At 42.0% G+C, this 27,068-nt stretch overlaps 2 protein-coding genes across 5 annotated transcripts; one reads left to right on the forward strand and one right to left on the reverse strand.

Annotated features, from left to right (window-relative positions):
* Nucleotides 1–308: 308 nt before the first annotated feature.
* Nucleotides 309–7,013, reverse strand: mrpl45 (mitochondrial ribosomal protein L45). The gene is made up of 8 exons (XM_029738527.1): nt 6,733–7,013; nt 5,931–6,132; nt 5,663–5,780; nt 5,197–5,295; nt 2,606–2,654; nt 1,771–1,920; nt 1,447–1,620; nt 309–1,086 (listed from the first exon to the last, which is right to left on the reverse strand). The coding sequence occupies exons 1-8, from the start codon at nt 6,793–6,795 to the stop codon at nt 988–990; spliced, it is 954 nt and encodes a 317-aa protein (XP_029594387.1). The 5' UTR covers nt 6,796–7,013; the 3' UTR covers nt 309–987.
* A 1,231-nt stretch (nt 7,014–8,244) lies between these two features.
* npepps (aminopeptidase puromycin sensitive) lies at nt 8,245–26,664 on the forward strand. Of its 4 annotated transcripts, none has more exons than XM_029739526.1 (23): nt 8,245–8,610; nt 11,732–11,822; nt 12,021–12,098; nt 12,304–12,425; nt 12,866–12,973; nt 13,307–13,507; nt 13,677–13,773; nt 13,872–13,905; nt 14,157–14,271; nt 14,457–14,621; nt 14,780–14,884; nt 15,073–15,133; nt 15,261–15,370; nt 15,497–15,560; nt 15,706–15,845; nt 16,966–17,100; nt 20,750–20,990; nt 21,453–21,595; nt 22,083–22,139; nt 22,576–22,683; nt 22,973–23,128; nt 24,566–24,613; nt 24,744–26,664. In XM_029739526.1, the coding sequence occupies exons 1-23, from the start codon at nt 8,317–8,319 to the stop codon at nt 24,888–24,890; spliced, it is 2,820 nt and encodes a 939-aa protein (XP_029595386.1). In that variant the 5' UTR covers nt 8,245–8,316; the 3' UTR covers nt 24,891–26,664. The 4 variants fall into 4 exon arrangements, with proteins under 4 accessions (XP_029595386.1, XP_029595388.1, XP_029595387.1 ...); XM_029739528.1 differs by having other exon boundaries at nt 20,750–20,969; XM_029739527.1 differs by having other exon boundaries at nt 11,732–11,816.
* The last annotated feature ends 404 nt before the right edge of the window (nt 26,665–27,068 follow it).

The following is a 27,068-nucleotide window of genomic DNA, read 5'->3' on the forward strand; positions in this document are numbered from 1 at the left end:
CAGCTGTAATATTAATCTGTGTCAATTAATCGTGTCAATTACACAGTCGTGGCTACAAGGACATCAAATTTAATGTCAGTAATGTAGAACAACATAATCATGTCCCCACAGACACAGTGCTAATATTAATAATATAATACATCTAACTTTAACAGAGAATTTAAATCGTACTAATTCAACACTGACTTAGCTATCTGTTCTTTTGAATAATTTACAATAGCAATTTTATTAGCAGAATAATAAATACATATTTAAAAAAAGTTATATCTGCACTTTGAGGATGCACGACCAAACCTTTTTTCACATTCTTTTTTTTAAGCATACAACTCAACTTGGAAACAGTTGCCCTAAAACAACTGCACCTCAGTATAGTCCCGCTAAAACTGTACATAAGGCCCTTGTCATTGACTTATTCACCATTTCCATGCTTCATTTACCAAATGTATCCATCCATATTTGCCACATCTCCTCATTCAGTGAAAATTAAAATGTTGTGCAGTGGTGATATCTTCATGCGTTGCCTCCTGTTATCCGCAATGGACCAACTTCGTTTTGTGAGTGTTTTTTTGATGCATGTAATGTGTTTTTTGAATGGGTGTGCTATGTCTTTTTGTTAAATAGAATCAAATACCATCATGGTGAAAATTATTTCTGTTGATTTCAGTTATTTTTGTATGTATTGCCGATGAAAAGTACAGATTATTCTGATATAACTGTACAGTCACTGAAATCCAAAAGGTATGAAAAAAGAGATGGGACATTTTATTTTTGTATTCTTTAAATTAACATGTAATATATTCACCTTTGAAATAAACCATACAATCTCTACAGATCTGGACAATATGGATTATTTTAAGTGTTTTATATATACAAGTGTAAGGTGTAACAAACAGGGTATTTTTATAGAAAAACTAAATGTAGCTTCATGGTTTCTTAAAAAAATTAGAACGTATGTGTTGGCCCAGAATTACAGCTCCCAACTGTGGTCTATTTGTGCCACTGCACAGCCTTAGGCTTGGGCACTTCATAGTTGAGCCCTTCAAATTCCTCGCCTGGCTTGAGCTCCGGGCCAGGGATCATAACAGTCTGAAACAGAGGAAATAAAAGCCAGTGAGCAGAAATTACAACCACAGACAAATGGGCTCTCATATTAGCTTTTGTGTACCATACAAGTTACTGAGAAATCTAAGACCAGTTCTAAAACTGTCTGAGACAAAACACATATGGTAAATAACAGAGATTCAGTACATAAAAAAATAATTTAAAATCCATTCAGGTAATGAACTGAAAATGTATTCAGGAATTTCATTAGTCATCTAATCATTTTCTAATCAACCCTTTGGTAAACAGTGTTAAAGGGGCACAACACCACTTTTTAACCTCATTCATTTGTGACGTGCCCCTTTAAAATCAGTAAACTTGCTATAGACTCCTATGAAAGGTCACCTTGACGATGGGTTCCTTCACTGGGGCCCAGGCTGGTACTATCTTGCCATGTAACCTCCACATGCTGTATGGGTTGACGAGGTGCCTCTCCAGAACCAGGTACTCCAGCACATCCCTGGGCTCCTCTTCACTCCCCATCATCAGTCTGCCGAAGCGGTCGTAGACAGCCAGGGTCTAACCACCAGAACACACAAGTTAACAATTTAGGAATGATGTTAATTCCGGTAACATATACTTGTTTAATGGCTCGTCGTGACAGAATTCCAAAATGACGACAACCATTTTCGGAGTGACAGACCGTGTGTTTGCGACTGTCTGTCTCACCTGTCTGGAGTGCATGCGCACCGTAACCTGCCCATAAATGTTGCCTTTGCTGACCATGTCTGGGCAGCGGGCGTGCACCACCTTGGGCGGCTCCAGGGACTCCACGAAATGCCACCGCAGCGTCTTGTAGCGGTTCCCCCTCACCATCTCCTGCACAGGATGGACAGACAGTGAGCGAATGCCATCTAAGCTAAAAGAACATCCCAAAGACAAAACACAACAAGTAACTTATAGGTTAAAAACATAGGTTACAAGTATAATTAACATTTGATCAGACTATTTCTTAGTAAAATCCCTGGTTAATTCTGTACCGTAAAAGTAAGTACAATAGGCTTGGGCGATAGAGACCATGTCAGGTCAGTATGTGCTAGCCCACTACTTATAACTAAGAAATGTCAAAGAAATGATATCCAAGCCAGGGCTGCAGCTATGCATTTGGTTTGCTAACTGGCTAGATGTCATCAAGATCAGGCTTCTTGCTTACAGCAGAGATATTCAACTCCCTCCTGGATCAAGAGCCCTGTTGCCTAAATTGTTTTGAGCATTTAAAAACAGAGCCCCGTGTGTGCACTTCTGGTAACACCGCATACCCCAACATGGTACAGAAACGGTATAACAATCTATATACCGCCCAACCCTAAAGTGCAACCACACACACACTATTTGCAGCAGCAGCAATTTTCATGACATCATGATAACACTGGGATTGTATCAGTGCAAATAGAACTGAGGATAAATATACATGGTGAAATAAATAGCCTGTGTATTGTACAAATAGTAACAGTTAAAGCAAGTGTACTGGTGGTGACAACTGCCTGAAGAAAGGATAACTTACAGGGTAACATCTTTCTGTCACAAGGGAGTGAAGTTTCTCCTTGTTAAACCTGAAAAACACACAGACAGAAGAAGGGTAATACACTTAAAAGAGCGACTGCCCCTAAAAAGCAACTTCTTGTTTTGATAGTGACCTGTGGCATCGATGAGCCAAAAACATTTATTCTGGTGTCAAAATTTACTACAAAGTGTAAACAGGATCATTTTGGTCATAAAGTAAGTCTCGACCAAAACGGAGATTTGCGAGATAGCAAAAAATGGTATGTCATGGAATGAATGGGACTGTAACAGTTTTCCTTGGGTTGTGTTTACTTCAAACCTGCCCACATGCCAAAAGCTGGCAGCACCCAAGTAATCATCAATTTGGAGCGCAGCTGCACACGACCAGATTTTAATGCCCATGGTCAATTTGGTTTGACATTTGATATACCTATGGGGCTAGTTAGGGACCATCGGTTAAATACACACTGTACAGTGCATTTGGAAAGTATTCAGACCCCTTGACTTTATCCACATTGTTACGTTACAGCCTTATTCTAAAATTGATTAAATGCATTTTTTCCCCCTCAATCTACACACAATACCCCATAATGACAAAGCAAAAACAGGTTTAGACATTTTTGCAGATGTATTCAAAATAAAAATCTGAAATATCACATTCACATAAGTATTCAGACCTTTTACTCAGTACTATGATGAAGCACCTTTGGCAGTGATTACAGCCTTGAGTCTTCTTGGGGAGTTTTTCCCCATTCTTCTCTGCAGATCCTCTCAAGCTCTGTCAGGTTGGATCGGGAGCGTCGCTGCACAGCTATTTTCAGGTTTCTCCAGAGATGTTGGATCAGGTTCAAGTCCAGGCTCTGGCTGGGTCACTGGAGGACATTCAGAGACTTGTCCCGAAGCCACTCCTGAACTGTCTTGGCTGTGTGCTTAGGGTTGTTGTCCTTTTGGAAGGTTAACCTTCGCCCTAGTCTGAGGTCCTGAGCGCTCTGGAGAAGGTTTTCATCAAGGATCTCTGTACTTTCCTCCATTCATCTTTCCCTCAATCTTGACTTGTCTCCCAGTCCCTGCCGCTGAAAAACATCCACAGCATGCTGCCACCACGCTTCACCGTAGGGATGGTGCCAGGGTTCCTCCAGACGTGACGCTTGTGCCAATGAGTTCAATCTTGGTTTTATCAGACCTGAGAGTCCTTGTTTCTCATGGTCTGAGAGTCCTTTAGGTGACTTTTGGCAAACTCCAAGCGGGCTGTCATGTGCCTTTTACTGAGGATTGGCTTCCGTCTGGCCACTCTACCATAAAGGCCTGATTGGTGGAGTGCTGCAGAGATGGTTGTCCTTCTGGAAGGTTCTCCCAGCTCCAAAGAGGAACTCTGGAGCTCTGTCAGAGTGACCATCGGGTTCTTGGTCACCCCCCTGACCAAGGCCCTTCTCCCCCGATTACTCAGTTTGGCCAGGCGGCCAGCTCTAGGAATAGTCTTGGTGGTTCCAAACTTCTTCCATTTAAGAATGATGGAGGCCACTGTGTTCTTGGGGACCTTCAATGCTGCACACATATTTTGGTACCCTTCCCAGGTCTGTGCCTCAACACAATCCGGTCTCGGAGCTCTACGGACTATTCCTTCGACCTCATGGCTTGGTTTTTGCTCCGATATACACTGTCCACTGTGGGACCTTATATAGACAGGTGTGTGCCTTTCCAAACCATGTCCAATCAATTGAATTTACCACAGGTGGACTCCAATCAAGTTGTAGAAACATCTCAAGGATGATCAATGGAAACAGGATGCACCGGAGCTCAATTTCGAGTCTCATAGCAAAGAGTCTGAATAAGGTATTTCTGCTTTTTATGTTTTCGCTTTGTCGTTATGGGGTATTGTGTGTAGATTGATGATTAAAAAAAGTATATAAATCAATTTTAGAATAAGGCTGTAACGTAACAAAATGCGGAAAAAGTCAAGGGGTTTGAATACTTTCTGAATGCAATGTACATGGGACAATATTTTAAATGTCAATAGCACCTTATTTCAATGACAAACTATAAATTGTAGAAATTGATATACAAATATTGAAAGCATTTATTGAGACAACTAAAAGACGGTCAAAATGAAAATATTGTCCCATTTACATTGTATAATTTATTGACGGTCACCAACTAGCCCCAGAGATAGGCTATGCAATGTCAAACCAACTTCGCCACGGTCACACACTAATCCCCTGAAGCTAATTGGCGAAAGAAGTTGGCTAGCACTAGCTAGCCTAGGCGACTTCAAGACAAGACCTGGTTAGACTGTTTCAAGTTACTGTTGCATTTTCTTAATGAGCAAGCAGAAAAACTAATCCAAATCAGGTAGTTCAGATTTACAAACAAGATTAGCCTAAACAGACTTTCACAGCAAGCTATATCAGCGAAAGCAATATTTCCATCATGAGCACAGTGACTCACTATCTCACTTCCATTAGAAATGCCTCACTGGATTAACTGGGGACACCACCCACCCCTTTCACAGATCATCTTTGCCTGGTAGCCAAGAGTGTAAGCAGGATAGGGAGCAGTTGATTTGGGTCATATGAGAGTGAGTGTATCTCTTACTGTGTGAGAGCGTTGTGCGCGTCAACGAAGATCTCCTGAGCTTTCACTGGGAACGCCTTTGTGGTGAACTCAGCGTCATGCTCTTTGATCTTGCGTATCCTGCAGTGGAGAGAAGGTTTGTGTTCCCACTTTAAACGAACTACAACTTTTAAGCCTTCATAAACCCTTTATTAGGCTTTCATGAATGGACTATAAAGCCTTTATAAAAGTTTGTTTAAAGTGTGACCGGGTTTGTTTCAATGCCAAAGACGTTAATGCAATATAAGAGACAAATAGGTACTCATTCTAAGTCTAATACTAACAGAGAGTAAGAATATCTAAGGAGTACACGACAGACAGTCTTTGCTAGCTGGGAGTATTTGAGTGTGTGTGTGAAAGATAAGGAACAATCGCTCAATATCCTACAAAAAGATAAACAATGGGGTGGCGGTCAATGTTAGAGTGTGACACAGGAAGACTGTCTCACGCTAGCTGGGAGGCAGCACCCTGTTTGATCTGCTCTGTGCGCTGTCTCAGACCCTCTTTGGACAGACTGGAGAGACGAGCATCACCTTCTGGGGGGATATACGGATCAAACACTCCCGCTGTGGTAGTGGAAAGGAGAGAGATATTGGTTATTGTGACTATGTATATTATTTGCTTCATTGTAACAGTGGCAACCCTCTTAACTTTGATTCTATGCACAACAAACTGAAGGTTTGAACTTGTATGAAAGCACATAAACAGGTCTGTACCAGTGCAGGCGATGTTGATGGCTCTCTCCATGTACTCCTGCCTCAGGACAACACCTGCCGCTCTGGCTTTGGCCTCCTGGTCTGCCGACGCTGCTGCCTTCCCTTTTATCCCCACTGCTGGGGGAATGAAGTAGCGCTTCTTGGTCCTTACCGGGACAACAAAGGGCAGGGGATACCGTACCTCCAGCGAAGACTCTGCATTCTGCATGAGGGAAAAGCAGGTGGATTAGATAAGAAATCATGGAGTACCAGTCTATGCATAAAGGTTATAGCACAATTTGTTCATGTGGTTTGCAATTCATGGAGATAAGAGAATTGCACACCATTATCAATTGGTTATTAATTGTATGGTTAATATCATAATATGATGGTGCATTCGAAAACATTTTCGTTTATGCATTTAGTTTAACAAAGAACTTGGTTTTGGAAATAAATACAAAAATCAGATGATGCTAGTCAAAGAGACTGAAGAAAACAGTGTTATAAAATGTAATGTTGACATCTTATTAAGTTACATGCGTTTTAGGTTGGCTACGGTGATTGATTAATGAGTATAGACTAGCGGGTAGCTTAACTGGTTTAAAACTTAGTCAGTTGAAAAATTGACTGTTTTAGCAAGAGTTGCCTTCCAAAAAGATCTGCTTGCTGGGTTTAGCTAGGTTAGCTAACTTAGCTAGCTAGCTACTGCTGATTATAAATCTACAGCTTTTTTCGGTGGCATTTTCTGGGGCTTAGCAGTCAACATTTCAATGAATGATGTGTAATTTATAGCTAATGTAATCAATATTCTCACAAATAATACCTTCAAATTGCTGAATCTCATCCGATAGAGAGGCAGTAATGCCCTCCTCATGGACATCGCCATATTTGCTGTCAGACTCAGTTTGAGGTGTGTTCAAGAACAATATATCGGCGCTGTGCTGCGTATTGTTACGATTCTTCTTGCAACGTTTTGGGGGTCACTTTGGCTATTCTGCCTTGCTCTGCATTTTAGAATAAACTATTACTTGTTTAGGTTTTTTTTTATCATGAGAATCTGCTTTCAGCTATTGTTGGTTTATAGATCAAAGATGTATAGATCAGAAGACAAAAAATGAAAGATATATCCACAAGGCGTGGCCAAATGCTTAACTGTTGTAACAATGCGGAGGGCACCATTTTGCTCTACATTGACATGATTGGTTGAGGGTAGGTGAGGGCGGGCGGTCCTGTATAAACACAAACTCACTTCCTTGACAATTTCCTTCACAACAGCTCAGCGCTGCTCCGCAAAGCACAAGTATGAATGCGCTGACTTCTGCAGAGGCTGACCGTAAGTGCTGCACTGCCAATGCAGACGTCAGAATGACCATGTAGCGCCTTTGATATGGCCTCTGCAGAAGTCAGTGCATTCATAGTTTTTGCGCTTCCCTAAGCATCTCAGAGCTGCTCTGAAAAAGTTGTCAAGGAAGTGAGTTTGTATTTATACAGGACCTCATACCCGCACCTACCATCAACTAATCATGTCAATGCGGAGCTATATGGAGCCCTACTCATTGTTACAAAATTTGAGGCGCACAGTGCAGTACGGAGCTCAATTTGGCCACTGCTTGCCTCTGGAGACTTCGCAATTGCATCACACCATCCATACGCCTCCGACCACATTTTTGGATCAAGCATAAATTGTTTTTTTATGGATGCAGGCTACAGCAGCAGTTACTTAGCCGTTGGACACAGATAATAAAGAGTTACATGGGTTTAGATGGTGGAATTTTATCGTAAATTCGTTGCTTTTTCATGACATGATCTGAAGATTTGAAGCAGCAGCTACTTCGAACACCTTCAGTGGCTGTGCACGTCTTATTGGCAGGATGATTCTTAAGCAAACAAAATATAATTGCTAGAGAGATGTCTGCAATGACCTACATGAGTCATGTGAGTAGCTAAGCCCTCTGACTACTGGTTTCCATAGGTGATTTACACCCACTCATTACTAGGCAACAACATAGACAAACCATCAAAACTTTCACAACATAAAAAGGTAAACAACCTGTTGTTGATGCAAATTCTTACTTATTTTCAGAGTGCAGATGACTTCATGCATGATTGTTATTTCTACTACTACTAATAAGGAATGCCACAAACAGAAAGCATGTCATTGTCAATTATGATTTATGTCAAATATTTTACATAACATAGCTATATTTTTGGAGAAAAAAAGGTTACTGCAATTGACAAACTAATTCAAAACCAAACATATTGAACACACCCCCTTGTTCCAGCGTTCCTCCGCTTCAACGCGATGACACCATTCCCTCGTCATACTGCGCTCCTACACACGTTGTTACGGTGGATTTGAAGTGAGAGGGGAGGACCCTAGCTGGTAACATTTCTAGCTAAGGATTTTATGTTGCTGGTTCTCGGCCGTCGGGTTTCGCTGTCATTCGTAAAACGAGTCATTCCCCAAGATCCAGTTTTGTTGTCGAAGCCCATTTTGCAGAACTTCAGAACTATCCAATTCCGAGTAATACACAGCAGCACCGTCTTCGCAATCGCCACCAGACAAAATACAGACACCATGCCTGAAAGGAGGCCCTTCGTAAGGTTGCCCACTGACGTCTACCCTGTCAACTACGGGTTGTGCTTGAAGCCCGACCTCATCGACTTCACTTTCGAGGGCAAACTAGAGGCGATTGTGGAGGTAGGTGAAGTAATTGAAAGACAATTTGTATCGTACTTGGTGCATGGTTATGTAATCTATTTTGCCTATTGTACAACGTTCAAATGGCGAACGGCAAAATGCTAACTAGCTAGCTAACTTGCCAGCTAGCGAACCACAAACTAACGTTATCTACTAACCCATGATAGTAGTGGCAAATAACTAGCCTAGCTCACTTTAGCTAGGTTGAACATATATGTATTCAATGTAGAAAATATTGGCCTGAATGGTACTGTCCAGAGTAACTAGCTAGCTACCTACCTAGATGAACCGTCATTCGCTAGTTAACTGCTAATACTAGTTAGATAGCTAGGCACATTAACGTTAGCTCGCTGTAATTTTTGCAAATCGTTTACTGGCTAATAGTCACTACTACATACTTCTCACTTGAAATTAATGTATAGTATGATCAACGTCAATGCTAAGATGTTGATTTAGCTTCAATGCTAACGTTAGTTGCATGTCAGCGCATCCAGTTAGCATGCGCGCTAGTGCTAACTGAGCTGATGTTTGCTAAATCATAGCTAGTAAATGTCTTCCTACTAGAGAGGACCTCCCAGCTTCGGTCTCTGTGTTAACCTATTTTGCAAGCGTGTTGCTAGCAGACCATTTAAATGACAAAACACTAGACATTCAACACCCATGATGTATAACATTCAGAACTGATCTTGTTTGATGATAATGCACGACACTTTCAGAAATTTAGATAAATGATTCCTTATCTGTCAGTGATTGGAAAAATGGTGTGCAACCTTGCGTACTTCCCATTGCCTGTCGGTATGTTGATGGTGTAAACCAATTACTACATACGGATGGGCATGAGATCTCAAACGGACGTCAAAGCTCGATCTTTAACCAGAGATTACTTTTATTTATTTTGTTATACTGTAAAACTATTTGGTGTAATGTGCCTTGGCTACCCGTACAGACAATTTACATTTTGTCTTAAAGGCAACTATTCTTTGACTTGCGGGGCACAACAAAAAAGAAACCAAGCCAAACCCCCCTCCGTTTGACCCCTAAATTCCCTATCTCCTCCATGTCTCATTTACTCAATTGCCTTCTGACTGCTCCCTACACAGGCTTGCTGAGTGTGCATCACAAGCTCCCGTTAGGCCTACAGAAATAAATGCCTATAAAAACGTTATCTCGCTGATGGATACACAAACTACATTCCTTGCCAAATGATGACAGTTTTATCACAAATTATAAATGGACTGTTTGAAGTAGGAAAATGTGTTCCAACAACGAGCAGCAGTTTGGGAATAATTGTCTCCAGCCTATTTTCCGCTGGGTTCACCTAGACCTAGACTGACCAGGCGAAAGCTATTATTCCTTATTGATGTCACTTGTTAAATCCACTTCAATCAGTGCAGAAGATGAAGGGGAAGAGACAGGTTGAAGAACGATTTTTAAGCCTTGAGGCATGGATTGTGCATATGTGCGCCATTCAGATTGTGAATAGGCAAGATAACATATTTAAGTGCCTTTTGCACGGGGTATAGTAGTAGGTGCCAGGCGCACCGGTTTGTGTCGACCTGCAAAACTGCTGGGTTTTTCGCGCTCAACCATTTCCCGTGTGAATCAAGGATGGCCCACCACCCAAAGGACATCCAGACAACTTGACACAACTGTAGAAAGCATTGGGGTCAAGGTGGGCCAGCATCCCTGTGGAACTCTTTTGACACCTTGTAGAGTCCATTCCCTGAAGAATTGGGGCTGTTCTGAGGGCAAAAGGGAGGGGGTTTAACTCAATATTAGGAATGTGTTCTTAATGTTTTGTACACTGTCCGTATGGGGCAATTAGTATTTGTTTTCTGTAATACTTGAGTATGATTTTGTTTTTTTTCCAATACGAGTACTGGAACTGTCAAATGCCCATCCCTAATACTACAACACATGTGTATGACAGACTTGCTTGCTTCATTTGATTAGTTTCTAATGGGTGTCATATTTGGTGACAAATACGGTGCATAGATTCCTCTCAGGTATTTGCATACACCATCTTCATCTCAGAACACAGGCTAGGAACACAAGTTACTAGTCATCATGGGGACATAACACTGGCTGTGTTTCAATGACACTTAAAACGCCAGGCGAAACTATTTTAGTACTTTCCACACAAACATTGTCTAAATCTAAAAGATTACGGTATGGGTTATCTATGTGCCGCTGATCTATGTTTGGTAGCCTATCCATAGGGGGATGGCACATTGTTTTACGTAGTTGGTGAACTGCATTTGCCAAGGAAATTAGGCTATATGAAAGGATTAGGCTACTCTATGCATTTAAGTGACAAATACAGTTGTCAAGTATGGCATTTTTAACTGCAATACATCGGCTGTGTGTGGTCAGTTGCGTGGCTGTTGTTTGCATGCACATTCTATAATTTCATTAGCCAAGTTAAAGTCAATGCCAGCCCATGATTTAAAAGTTGTCAGATAACGGCACAATAGCCAACGAGACACATAGCGACGTGGCACCGTGCCATCACCTAGCGCACTCTATAATTACAGCCCTGCCTTCTTGGTTACAACCTCCCAGCTCCCCGAGTATCAAAATAAACAACGGCAGCACCCAACCGTCAATAAATGGGACTAGTCTACTTTCTCAGAAAGCCGCGTCTGAGTGTGCCGCTGGGTTCCGCCCTCAATAAGTCGGACGGTCGACCGTCACATGAGCCGCTATCACATTGCATTCTAGTCAGAAGCCCTATAGGCCGTCTCTATCTTTCCCTCTCTCCAAACCATCTTTCACTCCCTTTCTGCTCTCCCTGTCAAGCCACCATTTCTTCACGGTGACACTGTAGGTTAAGCCTGCTTGGCCTACAGTAAGTTGTTTGATCCCTATCGCTGCTATCTGACACAGTTCAGATTAGATTTACCCTTAATGGTGGATTTGCTTATGGCAGAAAAACAAATATCGTAGTTTAGAAGTATTATATCGAGGGAGTATTATCGTTGAGGGACTCTAGAATGACTGCCAAACTTTTTTTTTTACACTAATAGAAAATATGGCGTATTTATGTCATCCCGGGGATTTATACAAGGTTATGCTAGTCCCCGATTTTTACTTAGTAGTTGTGTTTCTGTCATTTTTCCAGGTTAACCTGGCCACTAATCAGATTGTGATGAACTGTGCTGACATCGACATCATCACAGCATCCTTTGTACCAGAGGGAGGGGAAGGTGAGGGTGAGATTCTGTCAATTGTCTTTTCATATTTCTCTTAAATATAGACAAACTATTATATATATTTTTTGTTTCAGTGCATTTCCTCTTTTTCCTGATTAGACCTGCGTTTTCAAGCTTGTTAGGCACATTTGTATATTCTTTTCATTATTATGTTATGGCAGCGAATATTAGCCTTGCATTTTTTTTCCTTCTCTTTAGAAATTAACGCTACAGGATTCAACTATCAAAATGAGGACGAGAAAGTAACTCTGTCATTCCCTAGTGCTCTACAGAAAGGTAAGTCAAAGGCCTCGCCGTTAACCAGACTGGCTCCAGGACTTTTTAGGTTTATAATAAACCCTCCACTCTCTGCCATTCACTATTCTTCCTGGTGTTTGACACCATGCCATGTCTTTTTTGTTTGTAGTTGACAAAAAAAACAAACCTCTTATTGTAGTAAAGGCTGAATAAACACACGTTGGTTTTTGCACCTGTTTCCCAGGATCTGGTACTTTGAAGATTGACTTTGTTGGGGAGCTGAATGACAAAATGAAAGGTTTCTACAGAAGTAAATATGCAACTCCTGCAGGAGAAATCCGCTATGCTGCTGTCACACAGTTCGAGGTACAGTAACTAGGCGCTCCTCCTGTCCTGCGACACTTCTGCTACAGTAATGAGTACAGTTTCTATCTACAGCAGAGTTGATTTGCTTAACCCATGTTGCAGTAGTGTAAAGGAATGTGACTGCCATTTGACCACAGTGTTTGAGGGTTGTCACACCCTGGCTATAGAATGTTTTAGCAACCATTGTTGGAGATTCTTGATAATGCAACATTGTAATCTCTTAACTTTAGAAAAAAAATGTGGGGAGGGGAACGACATGCCCAGCTGCTATATACGGAATGTTGTTTATTTTCATCTTTCACTAGAGGTCCTTGGAGTAGCTTTATATTATAAAGCAGCCCTCTGACACACTCCAGGATGTTGGCCTGACATAACACGCTGTGAAACGTTTTGAAACTATCTCGCCTAACCTCCCATGGTGTTCTCTCTTCTCTCCTCAGGCCACGGACGCTCGCCGGGCCTTCCCCTGTTGGGACGAGCCAGCTATCAAAGCTACCTTTGACATCTCTCTGATAGTTCCCAAGGACCGAGTAGCCTTGTCAAATATGGTACGTGTCACACTCTAACTCTTCCGCCTGGGGAAGCAAGACCCCAAACAGCTTGAGTCACATTTCGCCACTCTGTTGTTTGCGCTCTGCTAACATTGGCTTATGTAACATAAAACGGTCTTTTTGGGTCACTGCATCCCCCCCATCTAGCTACAAGAGTATAAGTCTGCTGGCATTCAAAATGTAACTGAATTAGTATGTTTTTCCAAGATGTCTGCCCTGTGGACTGTTAAAGGCTATGAGCTCATTCTTCAAAAGCATTGCTGACTCTGATAGGACTTTCTGATTACATTTTCTGTCCATACCAATATGCCCTTGTCCTCAATGACACAGAATGTCATCGATCGAAAGCCACATCCAGAAGATGACAGCCTTTTGGAAGTGAAGTTCGCCACCACCCCCATCATGTCCACGTACCTTGTAGCGTTCGTCATCGGCGAATACGACTTTGTAGAAGGCCAATCGTCGGACGGCGTGACCGTACGCGTCTACACGCCTACCGGAAAGGCGGAACAAGGGAAATTTGCACTAGAGGTGAGTTGTTTTTACCCCTTTTTAAACTTGGATACTGGTTAGACCAGTACCTAACACTAGTCATGTATCACATATTGATGAATGACTGTTGTGCTAGCAGCAACTATCTATTGGCGTCAAGTGTAAAATAGGAAAAAAGAGATCTAATTTCCATCTACTTTTCTCACAGGTTGCTGTAAAGACCTTACCTTTCTACAACGACTACTTCAATGTTCCTTACCCATTGCCTAAAATTGATCTAATAGCTATCGCTGACTTTGCTGCTGGTAAGTACAATTCAAATGACTGTATTTAAATTATTATGTTGTGACAAAAAATAGGATTTATAGTCAAGATCTAACACGCTTGGTGCTGCCCCCTCCAGGTGCCATGGAAAACTGGGGCCTTGTTACCTACAGGTAAATCTAAAGTAATGTTGCTAAATTTGCAACTAATGAGAGGATGCACAGTTAGCCTGCCAATCATGTTATTCCACACAGATTATTTGATTACCACTAGTGGGAAATGTATGCGATTTAAATTGCATATAATTTTTTTTTTTGAATGTTTTTGTGTTAATGCATGCTACCACTAGGGGGAGTGTGAAATGAGTCGCTTTTGCGCTTGTTTTTCTTTAAGTTGACCTCGCTGTGTGACCTCGTTTTCCCAGGGAGACGGCGCTGCTGATTGACCCGAAGAACTCGTGCTCGTCCTCACGGCAGTGGGTGGCCCTGGTGGTGGGACACGAGCTAGCTCACCAGTGGTTCGGAAACCTGGTCACCATGGTAAACAACCGCTGCTCTCCTTACTGCTTATGTAGAAACAGAAAGCACTCTGCTGGTCAATGACCGAAGGACATGATCATGAAAGATATTACATGATTGAAGATTAAATTATATGAACAACTTTCTTCAATTGCATTGTCCTGAATTGGTTTTAGTCAATATGATCCCCCCCCCTTGCCTTGTAGGAATGGTGGACCCATCTGTGGCTTAACGAGGGCTTCGCATCATGGATCGAGTACCTCTGTGTGGACCACTGCTTCCCTGACTACGACATCTGGACACAGTTTGTGTCTGCCGACTACACCCGCGCTCTGGACCTGGATGCGTTGGACAACAGTCATCCCATCGAGGTGTGTGGCTTTAAATTCGTAAGATAATATATATATACCATATGTTCTGGACCGAAGTTTTTCAATAGATGTGAGTGTACGTGAGGTATCTCTATCAGATGAAAGTGACCCTCGTACTGCGTTTGAAAGCATCAACTGACTGACCCCCTGGACTGTAGGTGAACGTGGGCCACCCGTCGGAGGTGGATGAAATCTTTGATGCCATATCCTACAGCAAAGGAGCATCTGTGATCCGTATGCTGCACAACTACATAGGAGACGAGGTGAGGAGCTGCTGCCCAGGCACACTGCCATGTTGTCCACTAATTAGTCAAGCTCTCTTTCATATACTAGCTAAAAGGGTATTGCGTGAACAACTGTCTCTGTTAACTATTTGTATATTTTAATCTCAGATGTTTTTCTTGATTTTCTAGCTTCCTTTGTAAACCTATTTTGTTTGTTCTGTCTCTAGGATTTTAGGAAAGGAATGCATTCCTATCTGTTGAAGTTCCAACATAAAAATGCAGCGACAGGTAACGCTGTCAAGTCTCCTATAAATCTCATGAATTTATAATGGCTTGTCTGGTCCATTATAACAAGATAATTATTTGAGCATTGTAATTGGTTGGTGACCACCTCTCTCCCCACCACCTTTCCCAGAGGACCTATGGGACTGTCTGGAACAGGCTAGCGGGAAACCCATCGCCCTGGTGATGAGCTCCTGGACTAAGCAGATGGGCTTCCCTATAATCGTAGTGGACCAGGAGCAGGTAAATAGACCACAATGGAAATTGTCTTTGGACAATATGAATGTTCTGTGTTTATCCTGTGAGAGGGGGATCTCTCTGTTGTAGCTGTTTGTGTATTAAATAATCACATACTTTTTATTTTTGTAGCAAGGGGATGACCGCATCCTCAAGATATCTCAGAAGAAATTCTGTGCCAGTGGACCACATAATGGTAAGATTATATTTTCCAATAACTCAACACAAAAAAAAGCCAGGTACAAATCGCTGTTCCCTATTTGTCACTTATTAGCTACGTGAGACAAATATCCTACTTTGCTTCATCTCATTGGGTCTTGTTTGTGTCAATCATCCACCAGGTGAGGACTGCCCTAACTGGATGGTACCAATCAGTATCTGTACGGGTGAGGACCCCGGCTGTACCAAGCTCAAGGTGCTGCTGGACAGCCCAGAGACCACCATCACGATCAACAACGTCAGCCCTGACCAGTGGGTCAAGGTGAGGACAACAAAATTCCACCTATTACATCTGTCTAATATAGAATTGAGTTGAAAACCAAGCCCTAAGGCCTTAAAATGTGTACTATAACCCTTATACAGAGTTGCATGTTTAGGGGAATAGAAAGCTCTCTAATAAAAGTGAAATGGAATCAAATGGATACAAAAATGCTCACTTCAAGAGCCATGACCTTGAAGGTCTGCTTGCTTGGAGAATTATACATTTTTGTGAATGGGCCATAACATTCATGATTCTGAGACAGTAAATACTAAACAAACGGGTGGGAGATCATTGAGAGTTCAGTAAACCAATCACCTGACAAAAAGGGACGAGGAGAGGTTAAGCCAACCATGACCCTTGAAGGTCTTTGAAAGGGGTCAAAAGGTCACACAGATGGCTGTTGAAAGGGGTCACTAGAGGGTCAGGATTTGTGAATGGACCATAGAAATTGCTGTTAACTGAAAGGACATCATTAGTAATATCAAAGTAAGTTCGGGGAACTGAGAACCATTCAAAAATAACCACTTGATTGGGACTAGTGGTTGCTTGAGCGGGATCATAACCTGGCTAGTCCCTATCTAGTTAGCAATGCTAAAGAGGATCCACAAGGCCAGTGGTTCCCAATCAGGGGTACTAGAACCCTTAGGGGTACTTGGCCTATCCACAGGGGTTACTTGTGAAGACTCATGAGGTCATAGGCTTACTGGTAAAATGCACAAGGGGGTACTTCAGGGGCAAAATTCAGTTGGTGGTACAGTCACCGAAAAAGGTTGGGAACCACTGACTACTTATGCGTGTGCCATTCAGAACAGAGAATTATCCATGTACTGAGTTGATCAAAGGGTTAGAAAATATCTCTTCCTGTTTCCTTAATGCTAAGCTGAACTTTTTATGGCTAGAATAGAACATTATTTTGTTCATTTGTTGGGTGGGGTCACTCAAGCATATAAGGGCTTTCTTCCACACTTGCTTGTTAGGCAGATTTATTTCCGCTTTAGCTAACAAGTTTGGAACAGCAAATGGTTTGGCATGACACCGACAAAGGAGTGGAAGAAAACAGATTGGCAACAAGGCTATGGTCTTTGGCTGCTGTTCAACTGTCCTCCTCCTCCCCCTATAGATCAACCCAGGAACAGTGGGCTTCTACAGGATCCAGTACAGCTCAGCCATGTTGGAGAGCCTGCTGCCTGGTATCAGAGACCTCACCCTGCTGCCTGTGGACCGTCTGGGCCTGCAGAATGACCTCTTCTCCCTGGTGAGAGACACAACTGTCAACACTACATCAACATGCCCTTTAGCTTGACGCTAACGCTTATGGTATTGGTGCTTGTATATAAAGTCAGTCATGAACAGGGAAAGGGTCAGTTCCTGTAACAATCATATTCATAAAAAATAATTCCTTTCTGCCACAAAACCCTGAGGTTCTTTCCACTTTCATATAGCAAGGCCCCATCTGTCTAGCGCTACAGTGGCAAAGAAACAGAACCTTTAGTGTATAAACGGATACTTTTTGAGGAAGCCCAGGGTCAAAGCTTCCCCTAAAATAAACTCTAGCTGCTCAATGTTGTAAATGTGGAATCCACACAACATAATGTTAAGGCAACCCCAACGTAGTGTCACATTTTATTTGTCACATGCGCCAAATACAACAGGTACAATTTCACCTTACAGTGAAATACTTACTTAAAAGCCCTTAACCAAGTTTTAAGAAAAAAAAGTGTTGGGTAAAAAATTACATTTTACTTTTTTTTAAAGTAACACCCAAATTGACGCGTGCGCGCTCCTATGGGGCAGAACAGATGGGGTTGGTTTAGACTGACATGTAAACTATATTTAGTCTCCAAATGTTTAATAGAAAACATACATTTGCACAATGAGCACTTGTTGTTGGTTAGATAGCTAGTGAATTTCAGCCATATTTGTATAGACATGACATCAGTCAAAACACCTCAAAACAAGATACAACTAGCTGAAACGAACCACCTAGGATTCCCCACATGGCAGCTTCTTGTCATTGTTGCTAGCTATCTGACCGTTCAGAATCATAACAACGCATGCCTTCCGGACACATCGACGCACGTATATCGTTTTCACGACGTTGTCAGCCAACCTGTCTATAGCTGTGGTAGCCAAAATAATTCTCTGCTCAGCATTTTTATACATTACCCTAATCATGATGATGTTAATTGCTTAATTTACTCAGGAAGTTCCTGAAGTTGCCGGTAATAGGCTACACCAGCGGTCAGCAACCTTTTCCACTTGGAGTGTCAATTTATCGTACCATTTCTACTGATCTCGGTGCCACTTATGATTTTCATATGCACATTTTAATCTAAATGAATGAAAATTATACAATTCTAAAAGTAACTTCTATTGCCAATATGTAAGAATTGCCTACATGAAGCCAAAAAATGATATTGCAACCTGCAGGTAGAAAAGATCCTTATTAAAAATAAATATCCTATAAATCCCATTGGCTTTGCCTGTCTGCAAGGAAGTTGAAACATTGTATCAACTTGGTCTAGCCGGAGGCTGGTGCTTGCAACAGTGTAAAATATTCTGGGCCCTCAGTTTCCTGCACCAGTGAGCTCCTGACAGACATGGCTGTAGGCTGTTTGCGCAAGGGATAAGAAGTAATCAGGAAGGCATATTTTATGACGTTTCCACTGGATCGGCACTTTACTTTCGTTCCCCTTTCATGCTGAGTGGTTATCGAAATAGGTTACGTTGAGGAATTGTATTTCTCAATGGATGTAGAAACAGACTTTGTTTACTTGCTGTTTTGAGGTGAAAAATATACTTTGAGAAGCTCCACAGTGATGGCGAGTTAAGACAATCAGAAATGGTATCAGATCCCCAAATGGACACATTTATAGGCCTACATTTGCAAGCAGGCCAGGTAGCCTAGTCCTAATTCTATATGTAATCGGGTGCGTGTCCCTACTCAAAATTTTGTAAATGGAATGAAATAAACCCTAACTTAGCCTAGGTTGTGCGCTCTGCAAATAATGTGTCTGCTTCTAGAATGCGAACGGTAAGACTGTAATAATAATATATTGAATGCATTAACAGAAATAACCGTTAACAAACATTGTAAATTAGAAATTATGGGAATTAACGGTAAATGTACTACTGGTGATACTGGTGTGCCCTCCCCGCGGCCTCCAATGGATTAGTCCACTGAGGCGTGAATCAGACGTGGGCCATAAAAATAATATATGTATGTTTGTGTGCGACTACTCGAGTACAAAAAATCTTGGTCGATCAACAGCCTGTCGACTAAATGGAGTCAGCCCTAATCAGGTTCTATCTACATTTGTCTCAATCTAGTTATTGACTTGTTTTGTTCAATGGTCTCTACCTATATAGTACTCTAAATACCCCAATTCATGTTAAATTCAAAAGAATACAGGATCAAAATGTACACCATTTAAACCAATGAAGGTTTGTAACTTTAAAGCCAGTTATCTCAGAATTATCTTTTTACAGATGGAACCTTGTAGACCCAAGCTCTCTGACGTCGTTTTGAAAGGTTGTAAGGAAATAGAAAACAGTGAAATACGACCCAACATGTTTCTGATAAGATTTCAGTTCGGCTTGGACACATATTTTATGTGGTAGGAAATCTGATCAGCTTTTATCATGCTGATTTTAAGATGGCACCTCTACAGCCTAACTGCATTCGCATTCTCTCAAGATGCTGAAAGATATCATATTTCCCCATATATTTCAAAATGTACATTTGGTGTATAATTTTGCTGAAAGAAATGCTTAATTCTGCAGGAGTTAATATTAAGGCTATGTGAGAGGATGTAGACTTACAGTCGGTGCCCAGATTTCAGTTTCCATTTAATCCATCTGAACGGTAGGCTAAAGTTCCCTGTCTTGTGACTGTCGAATATGTATAGCGCCCCAAACATTACTTTTCTGGCCCTCCCTTCTCTTTATTTTCAACTCCATTTCAAAGCATTTCTCTTATTTAATTAAACTCAGACATTGTCCTTTTTTCCTCAGTGGATCGACATCCACTTTTTCTGTCCATTCCTAAAAGCCTACGTGCCAATCGCCAAATGCTATTTGGGGCGTGTACAGTTAGCCTAAAAAGAAAGAAAGAAAAACCTCAATGTAGCCTATAGATAGATATATGAATTAAACATTTATGGATTTCTTTTTTTTTAATATATTTTCTCTTTATTCAACCTGCCACTCACCTGCCCTTCATCTACACAATATTTCATGAGCCGAAACCCGCCCCGCGGATAAACCCGCCCCGCGGATAAACCCGCCCCGCGGAGACTGCGCCTTCTGAGTCGACCTGCGCATCACTACAGTGTGGAAGCAACTGCTTTCGATATACTTTGTATCCCTTCATTTACTCAAGTGTTTATGTTATTTTGGCAGTTACCTGTACATGTTATTGTGTGTTTTTGTGGCCATGTAAAAGTAACTGTTCGATAATGATACTTCTCCTTTCTCCCTCTGTGCCCATGAGTATTAAGCTCTTCAGCTAAGACATGTCATGTGAATTAAGCGTTGATTCTTCGGCCTTTTTCTCACCAAAGCCTCTTATGAAGATGTTTACTGTAGATGTTGGATAAACAATGTGTAATCTAATCTGCTTGTTTTCCTGCTTTATCCTATTCCTCAAAAGCTTTATTGTCCCATTCATTCAGGGCTCAATTACAAACACTGTAGATAACATCACAATACTGTGACTCTTACCAACTTTTCCCCTGCTCTTACCTCTTATATTCCTCTTACCTATTCCCCTCATTCTTCATATTCCTTCTTTTCCATTGCTCTTTTACCTCTCCTTTATTTTCCTCCTATTCTCCTTCTACCCCACAATTACTTCTCTTCTTGTCCCCCATGTTCATCCTATTAATCATCTTCGTCTTCCTCAGTCGCGCGCTGGCATGATCAGCACGGTGGAGGTGCTGAAGCTGATGGAGGCCTTTGTCAACGAGCCCAACTACACGGTGTGGAGCGACCTGAGCTGCAACCTGGGCGTGCTCTCCTCCCTGCTCTCCCACACCGACTTCCACGAGGAGATCCAGGAGTTCATCCGGGACCTGTTCACTCCCATCGGCCTCAAGCTGGGCTGGGAATGCAAGCAGGGCGAAGGTGAGCCCCCTGGGGCCGGTGGTAAGCGTTACGAACTGAGCTGCCGAGTCATTCCGAGTCAATCCTCAGCTTTTAGCCCCAAGTCACTTGATGTAGCTCTGATTGGGTTGGATAGGTGTAAGAGAGATGGCAATCAGTCTACTTTGCACTTGTGATAGGCTTGGTGGGATTTATTTCTGCTATATTGCTTACACCTATACAATCCTTTCAGTTCTGCTCAAGTGCCTAGGGGTTAGGGGCTAAGGGTCAGGTTTGGAATTAGGCAAGTGTTTTGTGTAGTAGGGGTATCAGCCCAGAGCTGGTGATGTATGGATTTACTGGCTCCTGGATTGCCTAGCAGTAGATCAATTCGGTCCTTTTGGATGAAGTTCAGTGTGTCAAAGCGTTTGTGTTTTTATCGTGTTTGAGACTGACTGGTGTTTTTTTCCCCCCTTCTGTTCTCTGGCCCCTGTTCTTCTATTCTCTCCTCTCCCCCTCTCTCAGGTCACCTGGATGCCCTGCTGAGGGGCCTGGTTCTGGGGAAGCTGGGGAAGGCGGGACACAAGCCCACGCTGGAGGAGGCCCGGCGGAGATTCAAAGACCATGTGGAAGGCAAGCAGATCCTCTCTGCAGACCTCAGGAGCCCAGTAAGCTGTTCTGCCACACACACACACACACACACACACATTTATTCACAGAGAAACACGCGTGTTCTTAACATGTAGTTACATAAACAAAGGCCCCATTCCAAACTAACCTTTGCCCTCTAACCCTAGGCTCTTGATGACTTTCCATCATGAATGTTTAAAGGATTTGATTGGTCAGCAATTTGATAATGTCTCCACCTAGGCCTCTGGTTGGCTAGGTGAAGCGTCTTCAGTACTGCTTTCACCTGTCCATTTATTTCAGTTGTGGTCAACATTTCAACAATGGGCTTGCAATCATGTTATTGATCCTACTTTCAAACAGTGACTTCTCATTTGTAGATCATTTCTAAGTGCTAATTATAGTTATTTAGTACCATCATGACTTGAAGTTTGTCTTTGAAGTAGATACAAAGACATGCAATTATTGTAAAATCAAGTGATGAAACTGTATTGAATGCCCATGTGTATGGTCTTTGTTTCTCTCCAGGTGTACTTAACAGTGCTGAAGCATGGCGACAGTGCCACGTTGGACACAATGCTGAAGGTAAGTCACACCAGCTAATGGTGTATTCACTAGTGCACACAGTAGCAAAATGTTTTGCAACGAAAATAAGAATTTCTTAATGGATAAATTCAGATTAGTCCCACCCTGTTTCGTCACGTTTGGTTCCTAGACAATACACCCCAGCCAGTCCAGCTGGTTGGAGATCAGTCTCCTCAATAAGCATGAGTCATATATTGTAAGCATGAATGATTTCAATTACATTTCCTCAGTCAGAAGAACTTGATTACCCGCTCGCTCCATGTCCTAGACTCTCGTTAGAGCCTCACCAATAATCTGTGACAGATAAAGCTTTAATCACAGTCAACTGATGAGAATTGATATCATTTGATTTTGTCCCATAAATGTCACACCAAAGGTAAAATATAAATATTTTTCTCTAACGTTATCGCTCTCTAATCTCTCCGATCCTCTTCAGCTTCACAAGCAGGCTGACATGCAGGAGGAGAAGAACCGCATAGAGAGAGTGCTGGGTGCCATCTCTGCCCCTGATCTCATCCAGAAAGTCCTCACCTTTGCCCTCTCGGTATGTGCACACAACCATTCCTGCCCTGGCAACTGGAGTGTGCTGCTTGCTCCTGCTATTTTGTCAGGAGAATATACAAGACATTAGTATTTACACCTTGTGTTCTTTTGCTCTCGCTTTTATGGTATTCATTCTTGAAAATAGCCGGTGCAATTGTTAACACTGGTGTTAACTAGCTTCGTAAATGTAGCCCTCCTAGTTCTTTTGGTCATACGAGTTTACCTATAAGATGAGCATGATGAATTCATGGCAATTGGCAAAAACCAACCCCTCTGTCTCCCCTACCCAGGAGGACGTGCGTCCCCAGGACACCGTGTCAGTAATCGGGGGCGTGGCCGGAAGCAGTAAGCATGGAAGGAAAGCCGCCTGGAAGTTTGTCAAAGACAACTGGGAGGAGCTTCACAACCGCTACCAGGGCGGCTTCCTCATATCACGGCTCATCAAGGTAAAGGCTCCGCTCTGAAGCATTGTCGTTTAACTGTTCTTATTCCCATATTTTCCTCAGAGGGCACTGTATACAGTGCATTTCCAAAGTTTCCAGACCCCTTGACTTTTTCCACATTTTGTTACATTACAGCCTTATTCTAAAATGGATTAAATAAATAAAAAATCCTCAATCTACACACAATACCCCATAATGACAAAGCTGAAAAATGTTTTTAGAAATGTTTGCACATTTTTATTAAAAACAACAAACAGAAATACCTTAAACATAAGTATTCAGACCCTTTGCTATGAGACTCAAAATTGAGCTCAGGTGCATCCTGTTTCCATTGATCATCCTTGAGATGTTTCTACAACTGGATTGGAGTCCACCTGTGGTTCAATTGATTGAACATGATTTGGAAAGGCACACACCTGTCTATATAAGGGCCCACAGTTGATGGTGTATATCAGAGCAAAAACCAAGCCATGAGGTCAAAGGAATTGTCCGTAGAGCTCAGCGACAGGATTGTGTCGAGGTACAGATCTGGGGAAGGACAACCATCTCTGCAGCACTCCACCAATCAGGCCTTTATGGTAGAGTGGCCAGATGGAAGCCAATCCTCAGTAAAAGCCACATGACAGACCACTTGGAGTTTGCCAAAAGGCACCTAAAGGACTCTGACCATGAGAAACAAGACTCTTGGGTCTGATGAAACCAAGATTGAACCCTGGCACCATCCCTACGGTGAAGCATTATACTGTGGGGATGTTTTTCAGCGGCAGGGACTAGGAGACTAGTCAGGATCGAGGCAAAGATGAACGGAGCAAAGTACAGAGAGATCCTAATGAAAATCTGCTCCAGAGCACTTAGGACCTCAGACTGGGGCGAAGGTTCACCTTCCAACAGGACAACAACCCTTAGCACACAGCCAAGACAATCTAGGAGTGGCTTCGGGACAAGTGTGAATGTCCTTCAGTTGCCCAGCCAGAGCTCGGACTTGAACCCGATCGAACATCTCTGGAGAGACCTGAAAATAGCTGTGCGGTAACGCTCCCCATCCAACCTGACAGTGCTTGAGAGGATCTTCAGAGAAGAATAGGAGAAACTCTCAAAATACAGGTGTGCCAAGCTTGTAGCGTCATACCTAAGAATACTTGAGGATGTAATCGTGCCCAAAGGTGCTTTAACAAAGTAAACATTTCTAAACCTGTTTTTGCTTTGTCATTATGGGGTATTGTGTGTAGATTGATGAGGGGGAAAAAAACATTTAATCAATTTTAGAATAAGGCTGTAACGTAACAAAATGTGGAAAAAATGTAGGGGTCTGAATATTTTCCGAATGCACTGTATATTCTGTATATATTATAAGAGGAATGTATTATGGAAGACTGGTAGCTTTTGCATGTGGCCCAATGACCTAAGCCAACTCACTTGTATATTCACCCCTCTTCACAGCTCTCTGTGGATGGATTTGCCATTGACAAAATGGCTGCTGAAGTGAAGGTGAGCATCATATTGGTTTATACCGCTTTTAATAGTGTTGTCTCGCTCAATGAAACTTAAATGTTAACTAAAATAAGTATAGCTAACTTCTGTCGTTCTAATTCTAAACGCGGCCATTTGTATCTTCCAGAGTTTCTTCGAGAGCCACCACGCGCCGGCGGCCGAGCGCACGGTGCAGCAGTGCTGCGAGAACATTCTCCTGAATGCCGCCTGGCTCAAGCGCGATGCCGACGACATTCACCAGTATCTACTGAAGCGCAAAGCTCCCCCGGTCTGAACAACCCAATCTCCCTTCCAGTCCCCCCCTTCCAGCGCGGACCTCCCTGCATCATAGCTGCCTCGGCCCCCCTTCTCAGTCCATAGATGGAGAGCGAGCATACTCAAAGCAGGCTTAATTTCTCTAAAAGGAAAAAAAATACAAATGACGACGACGACGTCAACAAACAAGCCAAGAATTTAACCAAGCGTTGAAAAAGAAAAGAGACTCTTATACATAAATAACAAAGCAAATTCATTTGTCTGACAAAGAATGTAGTTACCCCCATTCTGCCCATCGGAAGATGATACATGAGTTAGGTTACTGGGGTTTAACACTCCCAGATATGATTTGCGTAATGGCTATCCCAGTGTGCGTCCCAAATGGCACTCTATTCTCTATTAGTGCACTATTTTTGATTTGAGCCAAATGGGCCCTAGTTAGTGCACTTTACAGGGAATAGGGTGCCATTTGAGATGCACACCCAAGTCTGAGTGCATGCTCACACTCCCGTACAGTTACGACACGCAAAACATAAACACTTGCATACACACACAACCTTGCATTGTAGTTTGAAAACTGTGAATTTCTTTCTTTTTCTCATCTCACTCCTACTCTATGGAGAAAAAAAGCATGAATAATATGATATATCCCGTGTTGCTGTTTTTGTTCACTTTGTTTGTTTTCTGTACAAACAAATTATTTTCTTTCTTTTTTTCCGCCATCGGCGTTTCGCATTTGCTGGTTTTTACCCAACAGGCGTTGTGTTTGTGTAAGAGCACAGCTGGGCAGAATGGGGTTAATATAGCGTGTGATGTTTTGTTGGCGGTAGTTAAATGAACTCATGGCACTGATCTCCATCTCTACTAACGGTTAGGACAAAAGGCGAGCAGCGCTAGCATGGTACTACATGTATACTGTATAATGCAAGCATTCTTGCAAAGATGTTCCACAAATCTGAATAGCGATGTTCATCGTTACCTTACCCGCCCCTCTCTTCCCCCTCAATCCATCATCCTACTCTGGCATTTGATACATACCATCCCCACATCAACCCCCCCCCTCTTCAGTCGCCTGTATTCTCAGCCCTCTGTAGAGTTACAGAATGATGTATAGTATGGCAAATGACAAACATGCATATTTAAATTGTTTCTTCATCTGCCACGTTATATACAAAATTACGTCTTTGTTTTCAAAAACCTGTTTTTATAAGATGCAGTGACTTATTTTAACATTGAGGAAAAACTTTCATTTATTCTAAAGAATTAGTAAAACAACACTACTTGGGCCTTTTTAGTGCAGTTAACACCAGGAAACTTTAGTGTAAAAACTTTAATGATGTACTGGCCCAGTTTGAACTTTGAAATGATAGGATTTACTTAACACTGCTATTGAACTCCGAAGCCTTAAATTGGTAAAGTGGTTTGCAATAATTACACTGAAGTGGGTGATATTCCACTGCAAAGTTCAAAATATTGTTTCGAACATGACAGATCTACACACAGACTTGTTGAACGAGTATATCTATATAGAATTTGATGTGGCTTTGAAAACATTTACCGGAGAAGATCATCAAACTAATTGTCACTCTTTCCCTGGAACATTTGTTGTGCTTTCGTTTAAAAATACAGTTGGTGTTCATTAAAGTAAAAAAAAAGAAGACTTAAAACAATATGAAACTAGTACAGTTGATTTATGATTGAGGTGTGTGTGTGCATGCCTGGAAGTGGAAACCAGTTTGATATGTAATTGAACAATTACTAATACAATTTAATAAAATTTTGTATGATCCTAATAAGCAAAAACATGATCATAAATAGATTACAAATGGTTCTAGTAAAACCTGCAATAGAAATGAACGCTGTACATAATTAAAGTTGACCTAAATGAGAATAAAGGAAATGGGTATGATGTGTAGATGGAGGGAAGTAAAATCAGTCTGTACATGTTGTTTCACAAGGTGTCTGTAAACTTGCGGTGGTGGATTTTGGTATGTCTGAGATTTTACATGCTGTTATATTTTCGTTGCAGTATTACGCTGCAGTCCAACGCTTTGTGGTAGTGGGTGGAAAAAATGACTCCGTTTTTCAAACACTGAATGATCGAACTTAGTTTTGAATGTCGCATTGCTGCCGAGAAAAATGGGGGAAAAACTTTATTGGCAGGACGGCTGTGACGCTGGTGTTGCCAAAGCAGAAA

Source organism: Salmo trutta, chromosome 38 (genome assembly GCF_901001165.1).
Source record: "Salmo trutta chromosome 38, fSalTru1.1, whole genome shotgun sequence".
Lineage (NCBI taxonomy): Eukaryota > Metazoa > Chordata > Actinopteri > Salmoniformes > Salmonidae > Salmo > Salmo trutta.